This window comes from Phocoena sinus, chromosome 14 (assembly GCF_008692025.1).
Source record: "Phocoena sinus isolate mPhoSin1 chromosome 14, mPhoSin1.pri, whole genome shotgun sequence".
NCBI lineage: Eukaryota > Metazoa > Chordata > Mammalia > Artiodactyla > Phocoenidae > Phocoena > Phocoena sinus.
In genome coordinates this window covers 42,075,095-42,094,890 of record NC_045776.1, presented here as the reverse complement: position 1 = coordinate 42,094,890, position 19,796 = coordinate 42,075,095, and the positions used below count along the sequence as shown (strand labels likewise).

Sequence of the window (19,796 nt, the reverse complement as noted above, 5' to 3'; positions counted from 1 at the left end):
TCAGTTCTTACTTTATATATTCTGAAGTTATGTTGTCATGTGCATTAAGTTCATGATTGATATGCCATAATTGGTTATATATTTTATCAATGTGAAATATCCATATTTGAGTGTATTAATTCTTTTTGCTTTCAAGTCTCTCTCTTTTTGAATTAGAACTTCTTATTCTTTTTATCTAAGCTCTTCATTCTGTTTCTATTTGTCTGAAGTACATATCTTCTAAATGAGATAGATTTTGCTTTTATGACCAATCTGTAAAACTGTTACTTTAAACTGTGTAATGAAACCATTTAGTTATTATGATTACTAATATGTTTGGACTTATTTTGTACATTTTTATACTCTTTCTGTCATCTTCCCTGCATTTTGAATTATTCAACTTTTTATGGCACTTTCTTTTCTCTAGTAGTTTGGGAGTGACAAATCTTATTTCTAGAACTTCTAGTAGATATGCTTACTACTGACAACTATTTTTTTTTTTTTTTTTCGGTACACGGGCCTCTCACTGTTGTGGCCTCTCATGTTGCGGAGCACAGGCTCCGGACACATAGGCTCAGCGGCCATGGCTCACGGGCCCAGCCGCTCCACGGCATGTGGGATCTTCCCGGACCGGGGCACGAACCCGTGTCCCCTGCATCGGCAGGCGGACTCTCAACCACTGCGCCACCAAGGAAGCCCCTGACAACAATTTTAAAATACTTTCTACTACTATCTAGAGTTAATCAGTAAGTCTTAGCAATTTAATGCTATTCCTCAATCATAATATCTCTAAATGTATTTATTTTAAAAATCCAAATTTCTATCATCTCTTTTGTCTTTAAAGAGATCACATAGCTTCAGAGATTTTCTTTTATATCACATTATTAAGTGATTTTAGATTTTTATCCTGTGTTTTTTCTGGTTTCTTTTCATTTGTACAGTTTTCTTCCAGAAATAGGAAATTTGGGCTGCCCCTATAGGTACTGTGTGTGTGTGTGTGTGTGAGAAATGATTAAATACCTTACCTCTGTGCCATCAAAATTCCTGGCAAAGCTTTTTGTTTATTAACTACAAAACTGTGGGCACCAAGAGCTGCAGAGAGCCTTTGAGGTTATCACGTTCAATCTTAATAAACCAATTCACTTAATAATAAATTCACTCACCAATTATTTTTGAGTACTTATTATGTTTTGAGAACTATAGTTGGTGCCAGCGAGATAAAGATGAACAAATAAGACATGTTTTCCAACTGAGAAGGCTCACATTCTAGTGAGTGAAGAGGTACAGACACACATAGATGTTGTGTAAGGAGGTCAGGAGAGCATTCCAGGAGAAGCCCTGCCTGAGGAGGTGCTCTCTGGCTGACTCTTAGACCATTTGCTTTCCCTCAACCACTGCAGTAACGTCTGCTTGAGTATCAGCAGTGCACATCTGGACAGCATCACCTGTTAGAAAATGTATTCCTATTGAGCCCAAACCCACCTTCCAAACTCTTCCATCATTGGTCTAGATGTTGCCCTCTAGAGCTCATCAAGATATTCATGTGTTGACCTTCATTTGGTGGTCATTTAGATGTCTGGGACAAAGTCTTTTTCTTCTATAATTAAGCATTCTAAATTTTATATATTCCTCATCTCTCTTAAATTGCTGCTCTCAAGTAAATCAATATGGCCCTTAAACTATGCTTTCCAAATCTGTATAAAATACTGCAGATGTACTCAACTTTTGAAAAAAGTACAATGGGAGTATCATCTTTAACCAGAGAAAACACTTGTGCTTATGCAGGATAAGATCACATTAACGTGCTGTAGCTGTATCACATTTTTTCACTTAAATGATGAGTTAACAATGAGTCTTTTTTCTAAATAAGATGCCAAAGAGGTATTAAATCTCACAGCATTAAATACATTAAAAATACAAAGAGAAAAATAAGGATGTTAAAATGAAATAATAGTACTTACTTTATAGGGGCTCGGATGTGAGGTTAGGACTGTCAAATATACTGTACATGGTCAGAGTCAAGAAGTCTTATGTGCTTGCTAGAGCTGGAACGTGGCATTGGTTCTAAGTTTGTACAAGTTCACTTTGGCTTATATTAGAATTGCTGTGAACTAAAATCCCTACACAGATATTGATATAAATGGCTGCAAAGTTAAATATACTGATTCCTCATTCCAGAACATAGTTCATTTTATTGCTTCCTGCTTGATCATGTAATTCAAAAGCTTATCTGGCCCACCTGGTTTTATGCCATCTGCAGAGCTGCCAATTATGCTTTTTGATGGTCTGGCAAGGAATTCCTCCAAGCCCAAGGATGATACATACTGTCTCCTTTTTCTGCTCAACATTTATTTTGAATTGCTTTTTGCTCAATATCAGTTATATACCATTTACTTTTCAGAAGGTTCATCAGATGATTTTCTCATCAAATAGTTCACTAATATCTCATGGCATCATTATAATACTACCTTCAAAATATAAAACATTAGATTGCCCAAAGTGGACATGCTACTTAATCATAAACATAGAGAGCAACGGCATCTGGTTTGTTAAGCAATTTTTAGTCATGTTGAGAAAAACTGTAGAGATTGACGGCTGCAGACTCACTCTGCTAACATATTAAATCACTCTACCATGTTTTTCTTTTTCTTTTTTAATTAATTTTTATTTGAGTAGAGTTGATTTACAATGCCATGTTTTTCTTTTTAAAGACAGGATATAATAAGTAAAAACAATATGGGCATGGAATACTTTGAGATTCCCTTAGTGGCCTTGCTACCATACACCCTTAAAAACAGAACAAGCATTGAGCTAATTTCACTGATGGTATAAAGTCCCAAGGGAGTTTAGAATCCTCCAGGAGGGGGACCTTACCAACAAGTAGGAAGTGTTAGCTGCTGAAAATACCACTGTGGTATGGTGGTATGCACAGAGTACAGTAGGAGGTCAAGGAAGATCTAATTAATTCATCTGGTTGAGGAAGGTGGGTGAAGCACTCGGGAAGGATTTTGCAGAGGAGATGTTTGATTTGAGTCAGGTGTTCTTTAACAGGAAGGTAAGCAATAGTATTGCAGAAAGAGGGAAGAACATGAGCACAGGAGTGGAAGAAGGAGTTGAATAGAAGGTGTCATGATTAGTAGGAATTTTGGAGTGACTGCAATTGACTGAAGGAACTTGTGTGGATGGATGAAGCTGGGAAGGTTAGCAGGAGTTGGGCATTGTGTACCATGTTGAGGGGTTTGGACTTGACTTATCCCAGAGGATTTCACACGTTTCTATAGTTTTAGATTAAAAGCCAAAATTGAAATCTTCTAAATGGAAGGTCTCTCCAGTAGATAAGAAAAGAATCCACTAAGTTATGCTCCTCAAGTTCCCCAAATACGATCCAGCCTTGCTGCTGTATCTCTAGGTGTTGAATTTTCGATACTGTACTATCATTTCTACCCTTTCACTTCAGCTGGTATGTGAAAGCCATAAAAATAAGTAATTTAAAATCAAGTTTGGTAAAGAATTTCTAATGAAAAATTAGAATAAGGACTATTGAAGATTATGGATTGAGAATTCATTTTACCCATATTCAAATAGTTTCTATTGACGTTTTCAATATTTCAAAATATACCCTAATTCACAAAGAGAATTTATCATTTGAAAGATTTTTAAGAATGTTTACAGTTGGGCAAGAAATATAGGATTTTTCCAAGACAGTAATTAGAACATGAAGTTTACCTCTGAATATTTAAAAGAAAACCATGGGTTACAGCCACTCTAATTTTTAATGTACTAAATGCTAACAAACATTTCTAAGGAAAAAAATATGCTCCTGACTTCTAAAATACTTCAGTTATAGTTTATACTCAAGTTCACATATGAATTTCTATTAAACCTACATATTTTAAGCACTACCTTTTCAAAACTTAAAATTTCTCCTATTATTTAATTTTTTTTTATAATCCATTATCAACAGAATCCTTAAATAAATATACTTTATATAATATACTTTATTAGAGTATGTATATAAAGCATATAAAGTATTTGAACATATACTTGTTAAAGTGCATATATACTTTATATATGGGATATATATCTACATAAGCTATACATATATACCCTCAGAAGAAAATAGCAAAAATAGCCACAAGTAAAAATGAAATTTGAAATAGCTTTGGAAGTGCTTTGCAACATCCTTTTTTTAATTGAGGTAAAAGCATCATGACGTGCACATGTAATTAAAATATTAAGAAAAGAATTTGGTTTGCTTAGTTTCAGCATGCATTGCTAATACCGCAAGTTAATAAAAATTATGTTTTTTTATGGTGATATTATTTTTGTTTTTTTATAGAAGAGGTAGTTCTTTGTTTTTTTTTGATAGAACAGGTGATGGATGTTTTCCTTTGGGAGGTTATATTTTATACATATGTAACATTTCAAATAGCAAAATATTCATTTAAAAAAATGTAAGTAGTTTTCAAATAATAGTGTTCAAATAGTTAATATGGGTTTCTAAAATAGATTAGAGTCTTAAAATAAGGAAAACTGATCCATTAAAAGTTTTTACAGACACAAATAGTAAAATTTCACACGCATCTGGAACCACTGTTACATTCTCATCCCTAATTGCTCATTTTTAAAATAAAGTCATCTCCAAATCTGCTTGGGAGGAGGAGCCTCTTGCAAAAACAGAAGGGGAAAGAAAACAGTTAAATAAAATAAACATCAGTGTCATTTTCACTGAAGTAGATTTCACACAAAAGCAACACAAGGCAACTGCTGACAGTATCTTTTAAACAGCCGGATGACATCTACAAAGCCTGAAGACTGGAAAATATATACTTATACCAAATGTATTTATAAAAACCCGTTCTGAGGTTTGTGAGCAAGAAGTTCAGTCTCCCTTTTCCCCCAAAGTAGGTATGCATGGTGTATATGCTAACTTACTGAATTCATCTTTCATGCAATTCCAGTTTATTAAAGAGGTTAAAAATTTATAAAACTCTGATGGGATATGGTTTTAATGCTTCATCACACTACCCATCATTTGCTTTTCAATCTAGATCAGAATGATCTTTCCCACTTCCCTGCAATCACCTACCTGCACAGCTAATATTTTTTGAATACTCTCTTGAGAATCTATCTGGAGCTTGGCCAGCCTCATACGGCTGTAGAGGACCACCAGCTCGAAGTGCTTCTGCCACAACTTGTGTATCCTTCTTTGTAGCTGACAGAACTAAAGGGAAGAGGGAGGGGGAAAAAACACAAGTCAGAGTAGGAGAGGAAATTAATGGCAGTGTTCAAGAAGAATGATGGAGGGAAATATAGAAAGCAGTCAATAGCCCATTCTGCACTGTACGGGCCTGACAGGAATTTCACAGTCTCTTGATTTTTCAGCCCACTCATGCGCATTCATCAGAAACCAGTCACATCTGGCCGCCAGGATGGGGGGTTAATTTTCTCTAAATGCCTCAGCAGTTTTGTTCTAGCTGAGGCAAACTCTGTGACTGCAAAGCTGATGAGTAAAATATTTCTACTTCACCCAGTTTAACTCAAAACCGATAGCCTCGGGACATATTGAACCTTTCTTTAAAAAATAATCTTTTGAAGCTTTTTTGAATGGCACATCAGGTCAAGCCAAAGTTTAAAAATGCAACTTTGAGACTTTGATGGACACCATCGCTTCTTTTTTTCCCCATAAACCCTTACCAGGGTTTGGCAATGTGTGCTTTAGAGCATGAAAAAACTAAAGAGAATTAACTTAGCCACCAACTGCTGAGGGAGAACAATAACAGGGAAGAACTTTCCAGCTCAAACTCCCTATTAATCCACCTCCCTCTGACTATGCGACATAGGAATATCTTACTGCACTAAAGTACAGTGGACATGACGTTTAGAAGTGACACTTTAAATATGGAATCTAAACACAGAAAGAAAGATTTCTCCTGTGAGAAATTTCTCTATCTTTTGGAACTTTAATCTAAAACCAACCAAACAAACAAAAAACACAGTAGAAGTGTTACCAAGGCAATATACATTTGTACTTCAACAGTTAGCATAGCTGTACCATACGGAATTGTTATAATTAGGTTATTTTCAAAGAAATAAGCTTCATAAAAATTAACGGAAAAAACATATTAAAAACTTTTTCCCATAATATATTCTGTTACTGAAACCGCTTTTATTTTTTGGTAGTTGTTTATGTTGATTTCTTTTTAGCTGTATTTTCCTGAATGAAAAGATAAACACCAAAAAATTTCAGATCAAATATTTCTTCGTAACAGAATAAAAACATGTCACATTAGAAAGGCTATTTTATGTTCTACTTATTGTTTTGGGTACTGGTTACATTTAAGAGATCCTTTGCAAAACTTCATCAAACAGTGCACATGTGACTTGTGAACTCTTCTGTATGCATATGTCAATAAACAGTTTACTTAAAAGTAACCATTTTTAAAATAGCTACCTGGTGTTGCAAGTGAATTGTTTACCATCATTATCTTCATTATGCATTGAAATGAGCAACACATAGGTATCTATGTAAACACACAGAGAAATAAAGCCTCTATCCTTGGTTAATTGGTTAACTTAGGATGAAAAAATAACCTTGAAACTATAGATATTTCAGCTAACTAAATGCCGAAATATATTACCTGAAATTAGTTTATGGGCATTTCAGATAATTTAGGATAATGAATTAAACAGTAAATCACTTTTTGAAGAGGAAAATCTGTCAACATTTTTTCTGTAATATTTATTTAAATAAAATATTTTAATAATTTTAATATAATATTTAAAAAATTTCTGCCAGCTCTGACAGCCAATAGGGGGAGGGTGTGCTGTATCTTGACATATTCATTAAGACACTAGAACATTTTACTCAAAGCATTATATTTTTTTTTTTTTTTTTTTTTTTTTTTTTGCGGTACGCGGGCCTCTCACCCCTGTGGCCCCTCCCGTCACGGAGCACAGGCTCCAGAAGCGCAGGCCCAGCGGTCGTGGCCTACGGGCCCAGCCGCTCCGCAGCATGCGGGATCCTCCCGGACCAGGGCACGAACCCGCATCCCCTGCATGGGCAGGCGGACTCTCAACCACTGCGCCACCAGGGAAGCCCAAAGCATTATATTTTTATTATGATATACACAAATATGACAAAAGGCAAATGAGAGGAAGATGAGTTCTAGTAGAATTCCTAAAAGTGAAGATAATTTTTTTTACAAGTGGACATTCTTCAATGTGTGGAAGGTTTCACAAGTGGGAGCTCATCAAACAAAGTGAATTGGATGATAATATTTCCCACACCCACATCTTAAATGAGGAGAAACTGCTGTACACAGTAAGTCAATTTTATTCACTTTTCTGTGTTCTAGCTTGAGGTAGCCACAAAGGCCTTAAATTAGTTCATACATAAGTGTTAACTGAAGCTACTTAAGAAAAGTTCCTAACGTATCAACTAAGAAAGAGTACTATCTCAAAAAACTTTTAAAAAATCTATAGCTAATAAGCCTCTAGAAAAAGACAAACCAGGAAAGAGAATAACTGAAGGCATTCTTAAAGAGAAGAATCAGAATCCAATAAAAGTCACATGTACACGTATACAGATGCACATTAAAGACAATAAGATGATCAACAATATATATGGGAAAATATTTAAGAACCCAGGAGTACAGTTAATTTAAGAGTTGGTCATGAAGACAACTCTCTTAGGAAAGTGGTTATGATAAAAGCCCAATTATAAGATGTCAGGAGACAGTGATCACTCAATAAGTACTTATTGATATTAACTCAATAAAGTGAACTGGTAAAATTTTAGTGTCAAAAGTGAAGAAGTGAATAAGACGTTCAGGAACTTACGAATTAATGGAAGAAGAGAAAAATAAACCAAGTAAATGCAAGACTCATAAAAATATAGAAAGGGAAAATTAAAGAGAGAGAGAGAGTTAAGTTATGAGTGGAAAAATCCTTCAACTGGATGCCGAATTTAGGTTGGAACCAAAGTAACTGAAGTGGTTTTTGATCTCTTCGACTTCAATTAGTCCAGTGTTTCTGGAATGAAACATTCCAATGATTACATTCCTGAAGCATAATCATTTCCTGGAACGATTACATTCCTGCCCCTCTCACTCAGATTTTAGGGAAGGTGAGGTGGGATGAGGAAGGAAGTGGTAGAGAAACAAAAAAGGACAGAGACAGCTCACCCTTCCCCCTCCCCATATCCTCAAGTCCGTTCTCTAGTAGGTCTGTGTCTTTATTCCTGTCTTACCCTTAGGTTCTTCATGACATTTTTTTCCCCTTAAATTCCATATATATGTGTTAGCATACGGTATTTGTCTTTCTCTTTCTGACTTACTTCACTCTGTATCACAGAGCGAGAGAGAGGCATGGACATATATACACTACCAAACGTAAGGTAGATAGCTAGTGGGAAGCAGCCGCATAGCACAGGGAGATCAGCTCGGTGCTTTGTGACCACCTGGAGGGGTGGGATAGGGAGGGTGGGAGGGAGGGAGACACAAGAGGGAAGAGATATGGGAACATATGTATATGTATAACTGATTCACTTTGTTATAAAGCAGAAACTAACACACCATTGTAAAGCAATTATACCCCAATAAAGAAGTTAAAAAAAAAAAAAAAAAGGACAGAGAGGGACATCAACACACTGGGTGGGAGGTTAGCAAGGGCATTCCTTGCCCTGTATTCAGAAGTAAGAATGGAATTGAGAGCCATTGGAATTGAGACGAACTGGGCTGGGCTTAGCCCCAGGCAAGTATTTCAAGAATTTTGGAAGAGAATGGAATATTCTCATAGAAATCAAAGGAGGAGCAATGTTAGAGCAGGAGGAGTCATTTTGGAAAAAGATCCCCAACTTCACTGCCCTCCATTTTGTAAACAAAAAGAGGAAATGAGGATCTTCCTCACTTCAGGAAAGTGGAATCAGGAAACAGCTGGTATGTACTCTGAGCCATTTAAAATGGCAAAAAGGGAGGAAGAGTTTTCTGACAATGGTTTCTGACTGGTTTGAATTTGTAGCACACTTGGTAAGCTTGGTTCTAATACTTGCTTTGTGAGCTCTTTGCTGAAGGAAGCCCAAAGATGGAATTCACTGATACTTATTTTGAGATAACGATCGCTACGTACGTACTTATTCATGAGGAGGAAAACTAGTCAATGTCCATTTTGACATGGTGTATTGAGATACAGCTGGCGATCTTGTGTCAGTGTGAGCATTATATATAATGTACACTTGTGAGCACTGCATACAATGTACAGTATATGTTTCCACATTTGGTAAAAATACCTTCAGATTAAATTTGATTAGGCTCTTGAATTTATTAACATTTTAAAGCTTGATACACTTTGACAGTAAAACAGAATAAATGAATATTGTCACAAGAATGAGAGAGTCTCCATTTTCTTGTTTTAATACACTATATTATATGGATTCTGTCTTTAATTGAAGTTACTTTGCTGACATAAATTCATGACATCTGCTAACTCCTATGTATCACAGAAACCTGGCTTTAATATTAAATGTTATAATGCATATATTACAACACACAAAACCTCTAATTAAATGGGTTTACATGCGTGTAAAAACACAATATGCTAAGAATAAAATAACACTATTTGATATTCCAGTTACAGGTTTCAAAATAATTAGGACTAGCCATAATCAAGTCAGCAGCAAAATATCATCTTATACCATTCTCATGTTCTTAGCATAGAGTTAGAAATTTCAAAGCGCCACCTTTTCAGGTATTTTCCAGGGCTAGGCTGGAGCATAAAATGGTCTTGTTTTCATTATGGAGGACAAGAGAATAAAGTAAAGCCTTTCTATGCCTAACCCAAAGGGGACAGTTGGAACACACTGTGAAAACAGTGAAGTAGTGTTGAAGTATTTGTTATTTAATGTCAGAGAAAACAAAGTATACATAAGTGTGATTTTAAAAATATGCCCTCAGATTATTTGATAATTCTTCCCTTTAAGAAATTAAGCAGAATTCTCTTTCCTTTGAGTATGGGCTGGCCTTAGTGACTCTCTTGTACTGAACCGAATATGGCAGAAGATAGTGTGCTACTTCCAAGAAACACACACACACACACACACACACACACACACAGAGCTGTGGCTTCTTGAGAAAGTGAATGTTTATCGGTGTAAGCTGCTACGTTTTGGCACAATTTGTTATGCAAAAATAGTTAACAATAGGTTCTTACATCTATGTTCATCAGTGATATTGGTCTGTAGTTTTCTTTCTTTGTGACATCTTTGTCTGGTTTTGGTATCAGGGTGATGGTGGCTTCGTAGAATGAGTTTGGGAGTGTTCCTCCCTCTGCTATATTTTGGAAGAGTTTGAGAAGGACAGGTGTTAGCTCTTCTCTAAATGTTTGATAGAATTCACCTGTGAAGCCATCTGGTCCTGGGCTTTTGTTTGTTGGAAGATTTTTAATCACAGTTTCAATTTAAGTGCTTGTGATTGGTCTAACAATAGGTTCTTAACTCTCCTTCTCTTCTTTCTCTTTGCCTAGCAAGGAAATAATTTACCATCCGTATTTTCTGAGTGCAAAGTAAAAGTACTCTCCTAATTTGCTGCTTGGTTTAAGACTGAAACTAATTTATTAGTAATAAGAGGTTGATTAATAACTACTTATTTTTTTATAAAGTACTTTTTAAAAAAATTAATTAGTTTATTTTTGGCTGTGTTGGGTCTTTGTTGCTGTGCGTGGGTTTTCTCTAGTTGCAGCGAGTGGGGGCTGTTCTTCATTGAGGTGGGCAGGCTTCTTATCACAGTGGCTTCTCTTGTTGTGAAGCATGGGCTCTAGGCATGTGGGCTTCAGTAGTTGCGGTTCGTGAGCTCAGTAGTTGTGGCTCGCGGGCTCTAGAGCACAGGCTCAGTAGTTGTGGTGCATGGGCTTAATCGCTCCGTGGCATGTGGGAACTTCCCGGACCAGGGCTCAAATCCGTGTCCCCTGCATTAGCAGGTAGATTCTTAACCACTGCGCCACCAGGGAAGTGCCAATAAATACTTATTGATTGATGGAATGGTTTGTATCATCCAGGAGTTCATTATTTTAATTGAAGACAGTACAGAGGAACTATAATTTAATAATCCCAGAAATTTAAAAATGTTTCATTATCCACAAATATTTTCATGTACTACATCAATATAGTAAAGAAAAAAAATCATTCCCAAAAGATGTTGATATGAATCAACACTGAACAAAAACAATCAACAATGAAAAACTCATCGTGGCAAACTAGCAAGGAACAGAGAAAATTTCTTTAACCTGATAAAGGGTATAAACCAAAAACTTCCAACAAACAGTTTATGAAGTAGAGATACTTTGGAAACATTCCCATGAATGTCAAGGAAAAATAAGTAAGGATATCAGGAATCAATACCTCTGTTTAAAATTTTACTGGCCAAAGCAATAAGAAAATAAAAGAAAAAAGGATAGGTATAAGAGGAAGAATATCTACAGAGAAAATTTAAGAAACTCTACAAACCAATAATAGGAGGTAATGAGAGTTTAGGAACATTTTTGCTGCAAGAGTAGCAGTGAAAAAAATCAGTTACATTAAAAAAAATTAGTTATAACCAAATTTGAATTGTAATTTAAAAATCCCATTCATAATCACAATGTAAAATGTAAGATACCTAGGTTTTAATCTATTAAAGAATATGTAGGTTTTATAGAAAAAATTAAAAAACATTTTTGAAAAATATAAAATAAGGACTGAATAAATGGAGAGATATAACATGTCCACATACTGGAAGAGAGGATCATGGTCAGGCACATCAACTTTTCACAAAGTAGTCTACAATCTCATTGGGGCTCATGAAACTTGACCTAAAATTCATACGGAAGAACAAAGGACTGGGAACACCTAAGACAATTGTGAAATAGGAGAATAAGCTCAAGGAATTTGCCATGCCATATTATAAAACTTGTCACAAAGCTGTAGGAACCAAGAGCAATATCAGCATTGGAAGGGATAAACAATGGTTGATCAGAAAAGAGAGCTGAACAACACATACACTCGTATAAAATACAGAAATTTGAAATATGACAAAGATAGCATTTAAATCAGTGGAGAAAGGATGGCATAATTGGTTTACCCTATATAAGGATCCAACACAAAATTAGATCCTTAACTCATGATATACACTAATAAAAACAAGGTAGATTAAAATAAGGAAAGCTAAACTTTAAGATTTTTGTATGAAACTATGACAGACTAATAACTTTATGACTTTCAGAAGGGGAAGGATTTTTTAAACTAAATATTAAAATAATAAATTCTAATGGAAAGAATTGACAAATTTAATTACATTCAAATTTTTTAAAAAACTTAAACTTAGACTAACAAAATAAGCCACAGGCTTAGAGAAAATATTAATAACACAGCTGACAAGGATTAATTTCTTTAACATAGAAAGAGCCCCTAGAAATCAATAAAAGAAACAATACAAACGCACCAGAAAAATGGGCAAATGATACAAATAGGCAATACACCGAAAAGGAGAGTTATTTGGTCTATAAACACTTGAAAACATGTTCCACCTCTAGTGGAGTACAAATATATATACCTCACACTCATCAGATTGGCAATTATTAAAAAAAAAACAGCAGTCCACACCAATTGTTGGTAAAGATGTGAAAAAACCCTGAACATTCATATACTGTTCAAATTTGTTTATAATTTGATACAAAGACTTTAAAGAGCAATTTGCCATTACATATTGAAGTTGCAGGCATATTTTTCCTTTGATCCAGAAATCATACTTAAATCTACAAATTCTAGAACAGTGGTTCTCAAGACCAGAAGGATCAGTATCACCCCAGAGCTTGTTAGGAAAACAGCCATTCAGACCCACTGAATTAGAAATTTCTGGCGCCCAGCAATTGGTGTTTTAACAAGCTCTACAAGTGATGTAACACATGCTGAAGTCTGAGAGATATTCCTTTTGAAACAGTCATAATATGTTCTCAAGGAAACAAATTAATGTTCATTTATAGCATTACTTGCAGTAATGAAAATTTGGAAACAATCTGTCTACACATGGGTAATGAAAAAATATATTGTGGCATGTTCCTACCCTAAATCCTGACATTTAAAATAAATATACTAAAATTGCAAGTGATATATATAGTAAAACACTTACATAAATAAAAAGAAAACTAATAGTTATTTTAAATTAATTACTATATAAGCATAGTATTAAAAACACAGATGAAATGATAAACACTAAGAAAAAGGCTAGTGGCTAACTCTGAGAAAGAAGGAGGAAAAGAATATTAGGAACAGGCAGATAGAGGGTTTTGAGTGCATCTATCTATACTGGTTTAATCATCCAAAGCAAATATGTCAAATGTCAAGATTTACAAAACTGGTAAAGGTACACAAAAATTTGTCATTAGTCTTTATGTCATTTGTCATTAACACTTATAGCTTACACATAACTCTGTAACTTACTGTATATTTAATTGTTTCATTAAAAAAAAGCCCACAGGCTAAGCTGACATCTCTGTAAGAAAGGTATCCTCTATATATTATGACTTGGAATTGCTTTTAGATAATTTATTATAATCTGGGTTTTTAAAAAAGTATCCTGTTACATTTGACCATCTGCTAACATATAAGAGTTTTGTTTTTATTTCATAATACAAGATTTTTGTTATGTATCTCCTAGACGTGATCTTACCCATAATAAAAGAACTACCCAAAATATTTGAGTTTACATCAATAAGGAAAGTATTACTACTTCTAGACACTTCATAAATTGCTAAAAATTTTGGTGTTTTTCTCCACACTGCTCACATATTTAATACAGTTGTTGAAGAGTAACCTTATAACTTATTTCCTACTAAATTAGAAGATGTACATACACTATTTTCATGAGAATTTGAATTTGCTAGAATTAGAGGAGGATTGGTGGTACATCCATTTGAAAAAGTATAAGGATACATAAACTGATTAACGGCGCTTTGGAGAAAGTCAAATTAGTCCTCAGACAACTGACTTTTTGTGTGTGTGATTTAAATTTTCTAAAATTATCAAATCATGAGATCGGCTTCCTAATAAGAATAATGGCAATAACATTTTCATGTCAGCCACGTTGATATCATGAAGACACTTTGTTAAGTGAAAGTTTTAAAAGGCAAAACAGATATTAACAACATATTAATCTAAATAAACAGAATTTTTTGTAAGCTTATACATACATTGTATGTTACTGTGTTGGAACAATAGTAGACTAGTGTGTTTTTTCTTTAAGAAGATTCCTTAAATTGCTCTCTGTGCATTACAGAACATAAATATCATTGCAAACATGCTTTAGATAAAATTAACTCATTTTTAGAGACATATGGTGCCAAAGATTAACTCCCCAAAGACATAATTTAACTGGCTTTTGCAATTTAGGAACCCTGCAAAAAAGGAAGGGAACATTTCAAGGAAATGAGAAATGTCCTTATAATGAATTTCTGCTTATAAGAATCAGACATAACAACAGTCTTTTTAATTAAAATACAAATACCATATGTATAGTTATCTGAAAATGAACTATAAATTGTTTTGCCAGGAAACAAAGACCAGTCAGTACTGAAAACACAGAAGTTCCTTGAAATACAAAGGTAATACTTGGCAGGACCAATAACTCATGGACAGCAAAGTTCTTTATCTATGAATAATGATTTGTCCATTATTGGACATGTTTTCAATGCAACTGCTGAAGATTTGACTATATGAGACAGATCTTTAAACAATACCTCACTTATACTTTTTGGAAGAAAAATATCCTTATAAAAACTGGATGGTAGTTTAAAAGAACACAGAATTTTTCTGCATACACAAGAAAAATCCATTAGATGCACCATTCAAACAGGAAATTAATAGAATCACTGCAATAAACAACCCTCATCAATGCAACATGTAGGACAAATATGAGAGGTGTGGAACATTCCACATTCTTGAAGCAAAAATCAATTCCCAATACACTGGGGTGGGAACTGGGCGTGAGGGTGTGGTGCTGGCGATGTGTGACATTTGTTAGAGGTTACCAGATTTCTGAAGGAAGTATCTGTGTATGCATGGATTAACTCACCACAGGTATCTGAAAATTTCATAGTACATCTGATGTGACTGCTAGTGAGCTTGAGAATTTCATAGGTGAGAAACCTGCAGCCTAAGAATAGAAATATTAGGAAGATTTTTTACTGTGGGAGAAAATTAAAGGATTTCAGATAATCTCCTTGTGTTTCTTACCTATAAACATAGTCAAACAGTCCAACTGTAGAAGCAGCTCTAAGAAAAAATGATGTGTATTTGACAAAGAAGAGAAAAAAATCCTATATTCCGCAGATTTGCATTTGTACCTTAGGTAATCCAATTAAAATCATACTTAAAGCTTTGACAAAGCATGATAAAGGAAATAACAGTATTTTCCTATAGGAACATATTTTAGGTGATTAATAGGAACAGACATATAGTCATACATTTGCACGAGACTATTAAAATAATGATTATAATTTCTGACCTGCCTGTTATAAGGTTCCACATACTGAAAGCATTCTGCCTTTTTCTATTTCTGACAGATAAATAAAACTGATAAGCAAAGATATGTGCATGCAATTTTAATGCAACAGACTGATGTGAAGTGCAGCTCACAAGGCAAATAGCATAAGCCCTATCAGTTCTGTTTATTGTAATAAACCAAACAATGGCAATTACAAACTACTCCACAGATTTTTGGCATGGCAGGAATGACAGATCTACAAAACCCAGTTAATACTGATCTTTTTAGAGTTTTCAGTTACCAAGCGGCACATGTACAATACACAAATCTCAAAAGTAATGAGATATTTCTTTATTATCAAATCTGTTCCACAGACTGGTGTTAAAGATCACGTAGCTCATTTCTGGAAATCTCTTTGTCAACTGCTTAGGTATACTTAAGAAAAATAAAACATGCATTCCCAAATCTGGAGCTACTCTATACTCTAATTATAAAGGGCTACTCTATTACTCTAATTATATAAATAATAATACATTTCAAGATTCTGTATTTGGAACTCTGCTAATACATTAAAAACGCTGATGACATGAGAGAAAACAAGCTGATCCATAACAGACACTGCTTTTACCATTTGTTCTAGGGTTCTGTCTGTTGTTTTTTTTTTTTTTTTTCCTCGCTTTCTTTTCTTCTGAGCTGTGTGCTAGCAGGGTCTTGGTGTTCTGGCCAGGTGTCGGGTCTGAGCCTCTGAGGATACTGGACCACCAGAAACCTCCTGGACCCACATAATACTGATTGGCAAGAGCTCTCCCAGAGATCTTCGTTTCAACACTAAGACCCAGCTCCACCCCATGGCCAGCAAGCTCCAGAGCTGGATGCTCAATGCCAAATTACTAGCAAGTCAGGAACACAACCTCATCCATTAGCAGGGAAGCTTTCTAAAGTCATACTAAGTTCACATACACCCCAAAACACACCACCAGATGTGGCCTTGCCCACCAGAAGGAAAAGATACAGCCCCAGCCACCAGAACACAGGCACCAGTCCCCTCCACCAGGAAGCCTAACAAGCCACAGAACCAACCCCACCCACTGGGGGCAGACACCAAAAATAATGGGAACTACAAACCTGCAGCCTGCGAAAAAGAGATCCCAATCACAGTAAGTTAAATAAAATGAGAAACCAGAGGAATGTGCAGCAGATGAAGAAGCAAGGTAAAAACCCACAGACAAACAAATGAAGAGGAAATAGGCAGTCTACCTGAAAAAGAATTCAGAGTGATGATAGTAAAGATGATCCAAAATTTCAGAAATAGAATGGAGAAAATATAAGAAACGTTTAACAAGGACCTAGAAGAACTTAAGAGCAAACAAACAATGATGAACAACACTATGAATGAAATAAAAAATACTCTAGAAGGAATCAATAGCAGAATAACTGAGGCAGAAGAACAGATAAGTAACCTGGAAGATAAAATAGTGGAAATAACTGCTGCAGAGCAGAATAAAGATAAAAGAATGAAAAGAATTGAGGCCAGCCTCAGAGACATCTGGGACAACATTAAATGCACCAACATTCGAATTATAGGGGTCCCAGAAGAAGAAGAGAGAAAGAAGGGGACTGAGAAATATTTGAAGAGATTATAGTTAAAAACTTCCCTAATATGGGAAAGGAAACAGTCAAGCAAGTCCAGGAAGCACATAGAGTCCCAAATAGGATAAATCCAAGGAGAAACATGCCAAGACACATATTAAGCAAATTACTAAAAAATAAATACAAAGAAAACATATTAAAAGCAGCAAGGGAAAAACAACAAATAACATACAAGGGAATCCCCATAAGGTTAACAGTTGATCTTTCAGCAGAAACTTTCCAAGCCAGAAGGGAGTGGCAGGACATATTTAAAGTGATGAAAGGGCAAAACCTACAACCAAAATTACTCTACCCAGCAAGGATCTCATTCAAATTCGACGGAGAAATTAAAACCTTTACAGACAAGCAAAAGCTTAGAGAATTCAGAACCACCAAACCAGCATTACAACAAATGCTAAAGGAACTTCACTAGGCAGGAAACACAAGACAAGGAAGAGACCTACAATAACAAGCCCAAAAGAATTAATAAAAAGGTAATAGGAACATACATACCGATAATTACCTTAAATGTAAATGCATTAAATGCTCCAACCAAAAGACATAGACTGGCTGAATGGATACAAAAACAAGACCCCTATATATGTGGTCTACAAGAGACCCACTTCAGACCTTGGGACACATACAGACTGAAAGTGAGGGGATGGAAAAAGATATTCCATGCTAATGGAAATCAAAAGGTAGCTGGAGTAGCAATATTCATATCAGACAAAATAGACTTTAAAATAAAGACTATTACAGGAGACAAAGAAGGACACTACATAATGATCAAAGGATCAACCAAGAAGAAGATATAACAATTGTAAATATTTATGCATGCAATATAGGAGCACCTCAATACATAAGGTAAATGCTAACAGCCATAAAAGGGGAAATCGACAGTAACACAATTATAGTAGGGGACTTTGACACCTCACTTTCACCAACGGACAGATCATCCAAAATGAAAATAAATAAGGAAACACAATCTTTAAAAGACACATTAGGCGAGATAGACTTAACTGATATTTACAGGACATTCCGTCCAAAAACAACAGAATACTCTTTCTTCTCAAGTGCTCATGGAACATTCTCCAGGATAGATGATATCTTGGGTCACAAATCAAGTCTTGGTAAATTTAAGAAAATTAAAATGGTATCAAGTACCTTTTCCAACCACAACACTATGAGACTAGATATGAATTACAGGAAAAACACTGTAAAAAATACAAACACATGGAGGCTAAACAATTTGCTAGTAAAAAAACAAGAGATCACTGAAGAAATCAAAGAGGAAATCAAAAAATACCTAGAAACAAATGACAATGAAAACACGATGATCCAAAACCTATAGGATGCAGCAAAAGCAGTTCTAAGAGGGAAGTTTACAGCAATACAATCCTACCTCAAGAAATAAGAAACGTCTCAGATAAACAACCTAACTTACACCTAAAGCAATGAGAGAAGGAACAAAAAAACCCAAAGTTAGCAGAAGGAAAGAAATCATAAAGATCAGATCACAAATAAATGAAGGAAACAATAGCAAAGATCAATAAAACTAAAAGCTAGTTCTTTGAGAAGATAAATAAAATTGATATACCATTAGCCAGACACAACAAGGAAAAAAGGGAGAAGACTCAAATCAATAGAATTAGAAATGAAAAAGTAGAAGTAACAACTGACACTGCAGAAATACAAAGGATCATGAGAGACTACTACAAGCAACTATATGCCAATAAAATGGACAACCTGGAAGATATGGACAAATTCTTAGAAAAGCACAATGTTCTGAGACTGATCTAGAAAGAAATAGAAAATAAACAGACCAATCACAAGCACTGAAATTGAAACTGTGATTAAAAATCTTCCAACAAACAAAAGCCCAGGACCAGATGGCTCAACAGGCGAATTCTATCAAACATTTAGAGAAGAGCTAACGCCTATCCTTCTCAAACTCTTCCAAACTATAGCAGAGGGAGGAACACTCCCAAACTCGTTCTACGAGGCCACCATTACCCTGATATCAAAACCAGGCAAAGATGTCACAAAGAAAGAAAACTACAGGCCAATATCACTGATGAACATAGATGCAAAAATCCTCAACAAAATAGTAGCAAACAGAATCCAATAGCACGTTAAAAGAATCATACACCACAATCAAGTGGGATTTATTCCAGGAATGCAGGGATTCTTCAATATACGCAAATTAATCAATGTGATACACCATATTAACAAATTGAAGGAGAAAAACCATATGATCATCTCAATAGATGCAGAAAAAGCTTTCAAGAAAATTCAACACCCATTTACGATAAGAAGCCTCCAGAAAGTAGGCATAGAGGGAACTTATCTCAACATAATAAAGGCCATATATGACAAATCCACAGCCAACATTGTTCTCTATGGTGAAAAACTGAAACCATTTCCTCTAAGATCAGGAACAAGACAAGGTTGTCCATTCCCACTGCTATTATTGAACATAGCTTTGGAAGTTTTAGCCACAGCAATCAGAGAAGAAAAGGAAATAAAAGGAATCCAAGTCAGAAAAGAAGAAGTAAAGCTGTCACTGTTTGCAGATGACATGATACTATACATAGAGAATCCTAAAGATGCCACCAGAAAACTACTAGAGCTCATCAATGAATTTGGCAAAGTAGCAGGATACCAAATTAATGCACA

At 35.1% G+C, this 19,796-nt stretch overlaps 1 protein-coding gene across 1 annotated transcript in view; it reads right to left on the bottom strand.

Moving 5' to 3' along the window:
* The window catches only part of CCDC178 (coiled-coil domain containing 178), a 365,322-nt gene that overhangs the window by 31,455 nt on the left and 314,071 nt on the right, over window positions 1-19,796 (bottom strand). Inside the window, exon 19 of the mRNA XM_032654041.1 lies at window positions 5,069-5,203. Within this exon, the coding sequence (XP_032509932.1) occupies window positions 5,069-5,203 (135 nt within the window). The remainder of the gene's footprint in view (window positions 1-5,068; window positions 5,204-19,796) is intronic.